General features: G+C 39.8%; 1 protein-coding gene across 1 annotated transcript in view; it reads right to left on the reverse strand.

Annotated features, from left to right (window-relative positions):
* The window catches only part of MTREX (Mtr4 exosome RNA helicase), a 71828-nt gene that overhangs the window by 52603 nt on the left and 6738 nt on the right, over positions 1 to 12487 (reverse strand). The window contains exons 4-12 of the mRNA XM_020805552.3: positions 12148 to 12210; positions 10938 to 11050; positions 9756 to 9930; positions 8283 to 8373; positions 7938 to 8062; positions 4320 to 4418; positions 2263 to 2365; positions 2015 to 2146; positions 544 to 623 (exon numbers count right to left, since the gene is read on the reverse strand). Coding sequence (XP_020661211.3) covers positions 544 to 623; positions 2015 to 2146; positions 2263 to 2365; positions 4320 to 4418; positions 7938 to 8062; positions 8283 to 8373; positions 9756 to 9930; positions 10938 to 11050; positions 12148 to 12210 — 981 coding nt within the window. The remainder of the gene's footprint in view (positions 1 to 543; positions 624 to 2014; positions 2147 to 2262; positions 2366 to 4319; positions 4419 to 7937; positions 8063 to 8282; positions 8374 to 9755; positions 9931 to 10937; positions 11051 to 12147; positions 12211 to 12487) is intronic.

Raw genomic sequence — 12487 nt, forward strand, 5'->3', positions numbered from 1 at the left:
ACGAAGACAGCTCTGTGTGTATTTGTCCGGGTATGTAATGTTCACTCATTCCACCTTCCCAGTGCCTCTCCCATCTGCTCCATGAAAAGCTGGTATAAAAGGACTGCAGGAGAAAGGGAATTTGTGAAAATTGTCTGACTTCCATGACTAAAGCTTCTGTCAGATTCAAGAACATTCTGTGGAGTGAAAGGCATCATGGGATAATGAAAACTTAATATATGAAGCATAAAACCAGTGCTCAGATAGGCAGATTATACATGGTAGGTAGACAATCCAGGACACAGTTTCAAAAGCACCAAAGTTTCAACATCTTCTTTTTTCTTATTTTCTCTGTTCCCCAACTCCATCACTCAGGATCAAAACGAGAAAGAGACAGCATACTTGCAATGAAGGAAGAGGTATTTTTGTTTTCATTTACCAAAAAAAGTTCATCTTTGTAAAATGCATCAAACTCCTTCTGATCAATTACACCTAGAAGTATGCCAGATCTGCATTCTGCCCGCCTCTACTTGTATTTACACTAATTATCTTTTAAGTACTCACTTGAGGAAGCTTTTTGTCTTCATCTGATAGACAATCAATTGCATTATTAAATACTTCTTCAACCATCTTCTTTTCTTCCTCTGTATAAAGAATTAATGCGTCAACTTTGTTTCCCACCAAAAATTGCCAGGCTTGTAACAAAAGGGTGCCAAAACCTCACCAAATAGTCAACTTGAAAGGTATGTATAAACTTAATTCAGAAGCAGTGATGGGAATGTGGGATAATATGACAATCACCCAGATGGTTTAATGGATTTTTGGAATTCCCTCTACCAGGTATTGACTAGAATCTACCCGCATATTATAGAATTGCAAACGCATACCAAATAACTGCAAAATTTTCAAAATTTTCTAAAACTATTTATTCAGTTTTAACTACAACAAGAAAGCCAATCATTCTATTTGGCCTAAATTCGAGGTCTAAATCCAACATCACAGAGGTGTTTATAACATCAGTACAACAGAACTTATTCCCCCCCCCCCCACAAAACAATAAGGTTTTGGGTACACAGGGACTTTCATGGGAGGGGAGATTGGATGAAGGCAGCAATACTGTCTATGGATGAACCTTACTGGATTTTGGCTGCCAGTGTTAGAGAACCATTAAAAAGATTAGTAGCTCACTTTAATCATTTGCAATACTGTGCAGTTTCACATTTAGAGGTTTTTCGGACATACAAATAGAATATTTTATTATGGAAAATGAGCTCATCAAGCTGCTTTCAACTGGAATTAGTTTATGTGATAATTAAAGTTAAATACCACAACTAGAAATCCTGTTATTATAGAAAAGATGCTAATCAGAAAAGAGATAGCAACCGGACAATAGTTTATTTTCCAATAATGCTTATATGTTGCCTATTAATTAAATATTCACTTTAGATCAGTTTTAATAAAAAACCATAAGATTAAAACAAACGAGACTTACACAGCATAAAACCACCACCATATAAAGCTAAAGCAAAGTTCAAGATGCTGGCCAGGCTCCAAGTTAGAAAGCAGCTTTATAAGCCAATGGGGCTTCTGACTCATTTGTAACTTGTGAGTCATATTTTTAACTCAAACAGTAGTTTCCCATGCTGCATAACAAATTGCTTTTGAAATAGAAAGAAGCTTCAAAAGAAGATTATATTAAGTTACAAAGATATTATTTCACAGGCAAAAAAAAGGTCACTAGCATAGTTTATGCACCACAGACATTTAGATACTAGATGCTATAAATAATAGATGGCTGGAGAGCTCAATGGTTCAAGAATCTGGCTACAGAGCTAGAGGCTGGGAGTTCAATGTGTTTTCTGCAATAAGAGCCAGCTTGTGTAGTCATGGGCAAGTTACACAGTCCTAGGAGAAGAAAATGGTAATCTGTGTATTCTCTGCCTCAAAACACCTGGAAATGGTAGCTACAAATCAGAACTGACTTGATGGCATACAACAGACTGTAAATAATAAATTGAACATTTTGAGTACACACCTGTATTGAAGTCTAATTTGGTCATCTGAAGAGCGTATGCTTCACAATCTTTTTTACTGAAACTGAATATAATTACAGGCTGGAAGTTTCTTTCCATTATCATCTTCACAATCTTAAATACATTTGAAGGCCCTATGAAAACATAAACATCAGCAGCAAGAATAAATTTCAGAGAAGGGCTGGGGCAGTAAGCTCATTTTCAATGCAAAATCTGTAAAATCTGATTACATGGAAAGCTGAAAACCCACCTTTTGTTCCACCTTTCCTGCCCTTCTGGTCTCCTTTAGCCAAATCACCAGCATCTCGAAGTACTTGCATAGCCGTATTAAAATTATCTTCCCTAAAATCACCCTGGTGGGGGAAAGTGACGTTTGTTAATATGTACTCAATTTCAATTGGTTTTATTTATATTACATGGTTGGTTTAATCAACTAATAGAATTTGATTTAAAAATTTACTGTTCACAAGATTTACACCACCATTTTAAACCATCTGGCTCTCCACTTCCATTTTATGTTCCTCTCATTTGGTATTTAACCAAGAAGCATCCTCTTATTTTTACGCTCAGTAACAATGAGGATTAAAAACATGGACAGTTGGAAGGAGAAGATTTCTTGTTCTGGAGATGGATGCCCTGAAAATGTTTACATAAACTTGGGGGCTGAAACTCTTACAATTTAAAAGCAACAACCTGTAAATAAAATTTTAACGAAGACTGCAGCATTCATGTGAGGAAAATGTAATTATTTAAATAGACCTGTGTCAAAGTGCTTTGATTTAAACACAACAATCCAGAACCATAAGTGGGCAATTCATAGATAACACGGTGTATATCAGGGGTCTCAAACATGCGGCCCGGGGGCCATTTGCGGCCCACCAGACGATAATTTGTGGCCCCTGCCTTGCCTGCCCCCTTGAAGCGCCCACACGTCCTCTGCTGTCAAGAGTCAAAAAAAAGCCTTACCTTGCTTGCCGGCTCTCTCCCGGGCAAGAGGCACTTTCTTGGGGGAGAGCCAGCGAGCAAGGCGCACTGCTGGCCCTTTCCCCCAGTGCCTGAGCCAAGCCGCCAAAAGCAGCTGCCACCACCTCTTCCAAGAAAGTGAGTCTCTCTCTTTCTCTCTCGGCACCCCCAGCACCAGCCCGGACAGCGGCCGTCTCAGTGCCCAGTGGTGCTTCATCCTCCTCCTCCTCTTCGTCCTGCTTCAGCCGCCTCGGCTCTGGAGGCTGCCTGGTCTCGCCTCACAAACTTTGCTCCTCTGTTGTGGTGGGGGTAGCTGCTGCTGCTGAGTGCGCCTTTTTTTTGAGGGGGGCCCTCAGAGGAAGGTTGCCGGACCTTTGTGTGTGTGTTTGTGTGCCTGCACCTGTGGGTGCCCCCGCCCCATTCTGTTTAATTTCGCAGGTACTGGTGGGGATTTTTCTCCTTTGGCATGGCGAATTCTGTGATGGTTTTTTTTAAAATTTTACGTCATGCCCGCCTCCCCCCGGCTAGCCGGTTGCTGGCATTCCCTCCCTTCTTCGCTTCTTCATCCTGCTGCTGCTGCTGCTGGTGAAGACGGAGCTGGAGGGGGTCGTGGCTGGGCGACGGGGGCTAGCACATCCCCTCCTCCTCCTTGGAGCCCCAGCCGGGCTAAGGAACTCATGGGCAGCTTCCTCGGGCCCTTGCTCCACTTGGCAGAAAATCTGATGCTGCCCAGCCTCACCCAGACTCTGCCTCCAGCGGCCCCCAGATAAATTGAGTTTGAGACCCCTGGTGTATATAAACAACATGGAATTCAATCTGGGAATGCTTATCCTAATGGAACTAAAACAGAACCATTCTTGAAACAGAGGGAGGCATCAACAAGCTTGGGGAAACTCCAATGTTTGCAGAATAGCAAAAACTGCTTTAGAAAAATCTGACAGGGAGAATTCAAAAACTATTAAACAAGGACTGGGCATGCCCTGTGACCACGGAATGCTAGTTGTAGGCAGGGGAAGAGTTGAGCAAGGGGTGCATGTGAGAAAGAGCTCCTTCAAGAGGACAAGTGTCTCAAACCATGCACAGGAAGATCTGCACTGCAGTGTTCTGCCACCTCAAACATTTCACACTGCAACACTGTAGCTGCCTTAAGTGCCTTTTTGGAAGAAAGGCAGAATATAAATTCAATAGATGAAAATATTGTTGCAGGTACCACTTACTGGCCCTATGCTGTGGTTGCATCTACTTGTTCTCTACATACTATTCCTTATTTTTCATCTCCTATCCCCATATGTAGCATCACAAGCACACATACCCTCCACTCCAGTCAATCAAGTAATGACTTACATTTTCATCAACTACAAGGTGAAGTCCATCTCCCCCTGCTGGGAAGATATAGTGCTGCAGAGGAGTGGGTCGATAGTCCGTGTAGATTACATGGCAAGGCTGGGCAAAGCAAAATGCAAAATTTTAACTGTTTGTACACATAATACAGATTGTATTTGGTATACCTGACTTCCTTGTTTAGTCTTATAACCACCTGTGCTCTGTTAATACTGTTCTCAACAAGAGTAAAGAAGTGAATGACAAAGAATTGGTAAGAGATTCTCCTATCCATCGTTAGTTGAAATCATGATTTTAAGTCTTTAGCAAATTGAACATAGTTAAAAACTAGACTGCAATAAACACTCACTTCAGAGTAAGATAGATTGAATTATATCACAATTTGATTTATATCGTTATTTAATTGACTATTTATATCACTTGATTTAAATAATGGCTTTCTATAAATGCTCATGCTTTCTGGTTCTATTTTACAACCCAGATGCTCACTGCTTAACCCAGATGCTCACTGCTTAAGTGAGTTTTATAGTTATATCAGAAAATTTATGATTGCTTGGTTATTTATCATGAAATCATTGCAAGTTTAATAGATTACTTATTCGTATTTGGACAACTTTTCTGCTCTATTTTACTGGAAGGAAAAATGATCAATGTTTTATATAGTTAAATTTTTCATGTAGTTAAAATGACAAGATTATGCAGTAGTGGCGCCTCGCTTAGCGATTGCCTCGTTTAATGATGTACTCGCATAGCGATGAGGTTTTAGGAGCGATCTTGTGCTCCGTTTAGCGATGTTTCCAATGGGGAAATTTCGCATAGCGATGTTCGGGACCTTGCTTCGCTTAGCGACGACAGTTTAGGTCCCCGTTTCACTTAGCAATGTTTTTGACAGCTCCGTTTTCGCTATTTTTAAAAGGTGTTAAATTGTTTAAAAAGTGTTTAGAGTGCTTGAAATTGTTAGTGCACTTAATAAACCCTTTGTTAAACTAATTTGGCTTCATTCTGACTCTTTTTGAATTTTTTGTGATTTTTCCCCCCATTGAAATGCATTGAAAAGGTTTCTATGCATTCCAATGGGGGAACCGCGTTTCGCTTAGCAAGTTTTCCTATGGCAATTTTCGCTTAAGGATGGCAATCCGTTCCCATTGGAACGGATTATCCGGTTTTCAATGCATCTCTATGGGAAAACGTGTTTCGCTTAGCGATGTTTTCCCATAGCGATGTTTTTTCTGCACCAATTAAAATCACTAAGCGAGGCACCACTGTACAAATATTTTTGTGCTTGCTTAAACATTTATTTTTGTTTAAATATTCCCAAACTGGTTACTTTTTAATATCTATATGAGGCTGCTGGGTGAGGTCATTCGGAGTTGTGGGGCCCGGTGCCATCAGTACGCTGATGACACCCAGCTCTACCTCTCCTTTTCTCCAACTGCAGTGGATGCTGTTCTGACCCTTGAACGATGCTTGAGGACTGTTCTAGAGTGGGTGCGGGCAAATGGACTGAGGTTGAATCCGGACAAGACGGAAATCTTGTACGTGGGTGGCCCTGGCACCAGTGGGTTAAGAAACCCCCTTTTCTTTTGGGGAGTGACTCTTTCCATGAAGAGTGAGGTTTGCAGCTTGGGCATCTGCCTGGACCCGGACATCACCATGGAAACCCAGGTGGCATCTGTGGTCAGGGCAGCCCATTTCCATCTTCGGAGGATTGCCCAGCTGCATCCCTATCTAGACGTGGGGGCACTCATGATGCTGATTCATGCCCTCATAATCTCAAGAATAGACTACTGCAGTGCTCTTTATGTGGGGCCACCTTTGAGGCTGATGTGGAGACTCCAACTGGTCCAAAATTCAGCAGCTAGATTAATAACTGGGGTGAAGAAATTTCAGCACATCTTCCCCCACTCTGGCTGCCCTTCACTGGCTACTGGTTCATCTCCGCATCGACTTCAAGATTATGGTGATATCATTCAAAGCCCTAAACGGTTAAGACCTGAGTACCTATTAGAATGCCTGCTCCCAGCCAGATCTGTCTGTAACACCTGTTCTTCACAGGCAGGGCGGTTGAGGGCCTTCACCCCGAAGGAGATCCGGAGGGAAAGAACAAGAAACCGGGCCTGCCGCCAGGCTTTCCCTGACCATTAAGCTCTCGGCCCTCCTTTTACCATCCTTTTTATCAGCCTTTTACCTTCATTGCCATCTGTTTTAATTTATCTTGTTACTATGTATTGTTTTATTTTATATCATGTTTTAATATTGCTGTTTATATTGTTGTTAGCCGCCCAGAGTGGCCTGGTTGCTAGATGGTTCATGGTATAAATCCAATAAATAAATAAATACTCTTTATGGCCTGTTGCTAATACAGTGGTGCCTCGCTTAGCAATGTTAATCTGTTCCAGGAAAAATGTTGCTAAGTGATTTCATCGCTAAACGGAATAAAAAAGCCCATAGAAACACATTAAAACGTGTTTAATGCGTTCCTATGGGCTTAGAAACTGACCTTATGCGAAGATCCTCCATAGGGGCGGCCATTTTCGGTGCCTCTAAAGCGAGGCAAAACAGCGGGCGGCCATTTTGTTTTTCCGGTGGCCATTTTGGAACCGCCAATCAGCTGGCCAAAAATGAGGGCTTTGCGATGATCGCTTCCCCGCGATCATCGCAAAGCGATTTCCCCCCACAGGGGCCATCGCTAAGCGATCGCTCTGGCGATGGCCAAAACCCCATCGCTAAGCGATTTCATCGCTCAACAGAGCGATCGCTAAGTGAGGCACCACTATATTATTTTCTCTCTCCCAGACAGAGAATATTATTGATTGCAGGCTACAATCACAATGCTCTCAAGTGTCTGAAGCATTCTGTTCAAAAAATTTCACTTTCATTTGTACTGCTTGTCCCTCCCTCCTTACACTTTGCTCTTAACAGCTGCTCTTTATTCAGATCTATTCCACCCAATCTTCTATTCCTTTAAGTTTTTGAAACAGAGCACTTAAGAGGTAACATTTGAGGTCTTTCTCAACTCTATCAAAAATACGTTCGCCATTAAGTAGAGGCATCTTATCTCTACAGAGACAAATTCACATTTTTCAAAACTACAAAACCAAGTGTGTGTGATGGTATCTTGATTGAGAAATTACCTGAAATAATCATACAGAAACCTATGGGAAAGCATTACACTGGGGAGCTAATGAATTAATGGAAGTCAATTATAGAAATGAACCAAAAACCTTTGTATAATAAGGTATTTTAAACACTACATATAGATGTTTCTTCAAAAAAAAAATTACCAAACAATTTAAAATTTAAAAATCTAATTCAACTATTTTTAAATTTGATTTTTATTCACTCTGCTTCAGAACAAGCCTTGTTGAACCCAGTAAGACTTATTTTTGTGTAAACACATGAAGAACTGGGTTGTATATAACCTTAGCCAACTCAGTTTTCACCCTGTACTATTTAATTTAACAAAGAGTGAGTGTGCTTTGAATCAATTTCCCTAATTTCAATGTCTGAGAAGGTTTCTGCTTTAGTACTATGGCTAATTCATGAGTGAATATGATTCAGCTGTGCTATTTATTATATAGTCATAAACAGGTAAAAGGTTTTTCATATGGAAATCATTACCTGCTTGTGAAGATGGCATATCCATTCAGCAAACTGCCGTGCATTTGGAATAGTGGCAGAGAGAAATACATAGTGAACATTGTCCGGAAGTAAAATAATGGTTTCTTCCCACACCACACCACGTTCTAGGAAAAGAAAACATTATAAGGCAGCAATACATTACTTCTATTTCCTTCTGACTGTTTGTGCTCAGTTTTTATTCAGTGCATTGCTTTATTCGTTTTTTATTATTATTTATTTTAATAATAAATTATTATTATTAATAATAATGTCATTGAGTCCCTTTTTACAGTATATATAAATATGTAAAACAAATAAAACCATAGAAAATCAAATACACAATACCTGCATCTCTCATGTAATGAATTTCATCAAATATAACCCAAGCAACCTCACGCATGACCTCAGAACCTCTGTAAAGCATGCTTCTCAAAATCTGGGAAAAAAAAGGTGCTAATTATGTATCTAGCTAATGCATTTAAATTAGAGCAGATGCTTTCTGCCCACCGAACTATGAATACTATAAACTAAATTTAAATAAACAAAAAGATTTGTTTGAATAAAGTTTTAGTCATGCTTGGTGCAGACCCACCAAAATCCAACTCACATGAATAGATAAAAAACTGACAAAAACTGCTATTACCAGCACAACAAAAAAGCAAAAAGCAAAGCATGCTGCTTATGTCACCCCACAGTGCTTAAAGCATTCTCTGAGTGGTTTACAATTTAATTATGCAGGCTAGACATTGCCCCCCACCCCTAGTGAGCTAGGTGCTCAATTTACCAACCTCAGAAGGATGGAAGACTGAGTGAACCTTGAGCAGGCTACCCGAGATAGAAACGAGGTCGTGAGGAGAGTTTGGACTGCAGTACAATCACTGTGCCACGAGGCTTTATAGCATTAAAGTACTATTAAACTTAAAAGCACATTTCAAAACACATCATGGGAAGTGTAGCACCAATCTGTCCAAACCTCCTATTTCAATAGTGAACTGCCCAAATTTACCTGAACATTCCTCATAAGACACTGTGAGACAAATATCTAAAAGAAACCGTTCTAAAACAGCCAGGAGCTAAAGTAGAGTTTCACAGAAGTAGACATGGTCTATAGGGGCGGGGTATAAATTTAATAAATAAATAATTAAACTTTAGCTAATATTGGTTGAAATCCCATTGCTCTTGGCATAGTACAATGTTACACCTGTGGAAGTTCACAGGGAGTTACACCAAGGCAGTCCACATTTCACGTCTGATTGCACAACTAACTGTGTAACTAGTTAGGGGAATTGTTGGCAAGATATTCTCATTGGATATGAATGTTGCAGTTGCTTGTGCAACTTTACGCTATACCAATGTAGCTAGCTACACAACAAGATTTTTTTCCTACAAATGGTGTTAACTTTAAATAAAAACAGTATAACAGATGGTTGTTGTGGGTTTTTTGGGCTCAGAGTGCTGTCCTCTGAAGATTCCAGTCACAGAGACTAGCGAAACGTTAGGAAGACCAACCTTCAGAACATGGCCGAAGAGTCCGAAAAACCCACAACAGCCATTAGATCCCGGCCGTGAAAGCCTTCGTGAATACAGTATAACAGATGATATACTATAGTGCACCAGCATTAATATACTACCTTTCCCATAAACCTGTTTCTTTGCTATCTACGTTGCAAACTTGATAACCCATATGATAGTCCTAAAATTAATAAGCTAATAAGCCCAATTAAATACAATGGGACTTAGCAGATATGTAGAAGATCCATTTCCAGTCTAGCTGAGAGAACCAAAAGCCCACACAGGATAATTAGCAGCAAAACTTACTTCTGTTGTCATTACAAGACAAGATGCTGTTGGATTGATAGTGACGTCCCCAGTCATCAAACCAACATCTTGAAATTCTTCGTACATCTCACGATATTTTTGGTTACTTAGAGCTTTAATCGGGCTGGTAAATATCACACGCTGTTTTTCCCGTAAAGCCATAGCAATGGCATACCTGCAATGTGCGCACCAATAAGAACTCGTTTTAAAAAATATATTTCAACATCTTAAAGTTCTATGACATCTGCGAAGAATAACAAGCAAGAAACTATAAATGAAATAGGTCTCAGATTACATTATTTTATCATATGTTCAATGACTGAAATGACTTGCTTCCTAAGAAAAATCTGAATCCTGTACTCTGCTACTTTCTCAGATTGACAAAGGAATTCTTCAGATTTACATTCCTGTACATTTAAAATTGATGCATAATTTGAACACTAATCGCACAATTATTCCTTATCTTATGTGAAATACTTTAATTTCCTTCTGTGTAACATGCCATGCCAAGAACACTGCCATCAATGTTAAGCTAATTACATGCTCTATAAACCTGAAGGAGACACATTGTAGCAATGTCTAAGATAAATACTTATTTGGAAGACAGACATGTGATTTGTCACGTCATACAGGAAAGTCAGGTATTCAAACTGGAAAGAAAAAAGAAGCATCAAGAAGATGCCAAGCCTTGATTCAAGCCCCACTCTGTCCAGAGTCTCTCTCCTGAACACATCTCTAATTTAAGGAGCCAAGAAAAGATAGGCTGTAGCAAATGGCTTCCTTTCTCCCTTTCTTCTTTAATGCCCTGGAATCTTCTGTTGATGTTTACACACAAAAAACTGACAAGCAACTAAACATCACTCACCCTAAATCTAGACAGAGAAATAATGCAAGCAGTGACATTAGAGAGCATGGAAATGGATGGAAACACTTCTGGTTATCCTTCCTTGCCATGCTAAAACAGAAAGAACAATGCAACTAATGTTCCCAGCTGTGTTTACAGGGGTAACAATGCAGCTACAAAGGACCTGCTAGGATAATATTCACTCTCGTTGGCAAATGAGGAGGAGAGAGGAATTGGGCATCAATATGAGAATGGGAAGATGTACTCCAAAGAGGGAGTGCAGCAAGAAAGGGGAACATTACTGAATTTAGATCAAAATCTATGACAAAAGTACTCACTCTGCACAGACAGTTTTCCCTGCTGATGTGTGAGCAGATACTAAAACCGACTGATTGTTATCCACACACAGAATAGCTTCTCTTTGAAAAGCATCAAGAATAAATGGATATTCCTGAAGAGGGAAAAAACAACACTTCACAATGTATACCTTAAATGCCATACATTATTCATACATTAAAATAAATGCCCAGTTTTCAACTACAGTGGACCCTTGACTTACAGACGGCTTGACTCACAGACTTTTTGAGTTACAGACTTCTCTGGCCGCAAAATTTAGGTTTGACTTGGCCTGAGATTTGACTTACAGACCAGAAAAAAACCAAAATGGAACAAAAACGGCCGGTTACGGGATTAATCAGTTTTCAATGCATTGTAGTTCAATGGAGACTCAACCTACAGACTTTTCGACCTGCAGCCACCGTTACAATACGGATTAATTCCTTAAGTAGAGGGTCCACTGTATATGCTATGAAATGGAACTGATTTTTAGTTTAAAGTCCTGTTCACATATATACCATATGCTCAAAAAACACAGGAAACCAAACTCCTGAGGTTTTTTGAGTTCCATCCATTTCTAATCGTCATTCATGTCAGAAGCAATCTGATAATAAAGCTAACTTTCCGACAAGTAACACTGGAGTGATCTAACTGCAAATTTCAAATAATATAAAAACTATAAAGACCATGTTACTCAATATCTTTTTTCCTTATACAGTGGTGCCTCGCTTAATGAGCGCACCGTTTAACAATGAATCCGCATAGCGATGTCGCTTTTGCGATCGCAAAAGCAATCGCATTGTGATGTTTAGATAGGCAAAAACTCGCATTGCAATGATCGGTAAGCGTCTCGCTTACCGATCTTCGCACTGCGATGTTTTTATAACAGCTGAGCAGCGGTTCCAAAATGGCCACCGAGTGCCCAAAATGGCCGCAAGTGTTTTCGCGCCCTGCCCTCGCTTACCGAGGGTGCGAAAATGGTGGCGTTATGGAGGAACTTCGCTGAACGGTGAGTTTGGGCCCCATAGGAACGCATTAAACTAAGTTTAATGCGTTCCTATGGGGTTTTTCGATCCATTTAACAATGTTTTTGCATAGTGACGATTAATCCGAAACGGATTAACGTCGCTATGCGGGGCACCACTGTATTAACCCACATATTCATTATTCTCCACTATAAAATTAACAAGACAAAACTTTCAAATCGCAAACCTTTGCAGCTTTTCCTGTTCTAGGCTTCAAGGCCACAAAGTCTTCATCTGCGGGAAGAGCAACCTAATACAAAAACAAAACAAAACACAAAAACTCGTAAATGAATTTGTTTCTGTTTATTACTTCAGGTTTGCATGTACTTTAGACCAATAAACTGAGGGAGAACTGTAACACAAGTTATTCTCAAAAAATACTCCTGGTACACTCTGTTCAGAGTAATATTTGTAAAGGCAAATGACATTTCCAAAATATTGCAGTGTTGGTTCCTCACCGTTACTCATGTATAACCATTATGTATTAAAAATCCATTCATTTTTCAATAGCTAATTCAAACAATTAA

This window comes from Pogona vitticeps, chromosome 2 (genome assembly GCF_051106095.1).
Source record: "Pogona vitticeps strain Pit_001003342236 chromosome 2, PviZW2.1, whole genome shotgun sequence".
Classification (NCBI taxonomy): Eukaryota; Metazoa; Chordata; class Lepidosauria; order Squamata; family Agamidae; genus Pogona; species Pogona vitticeps.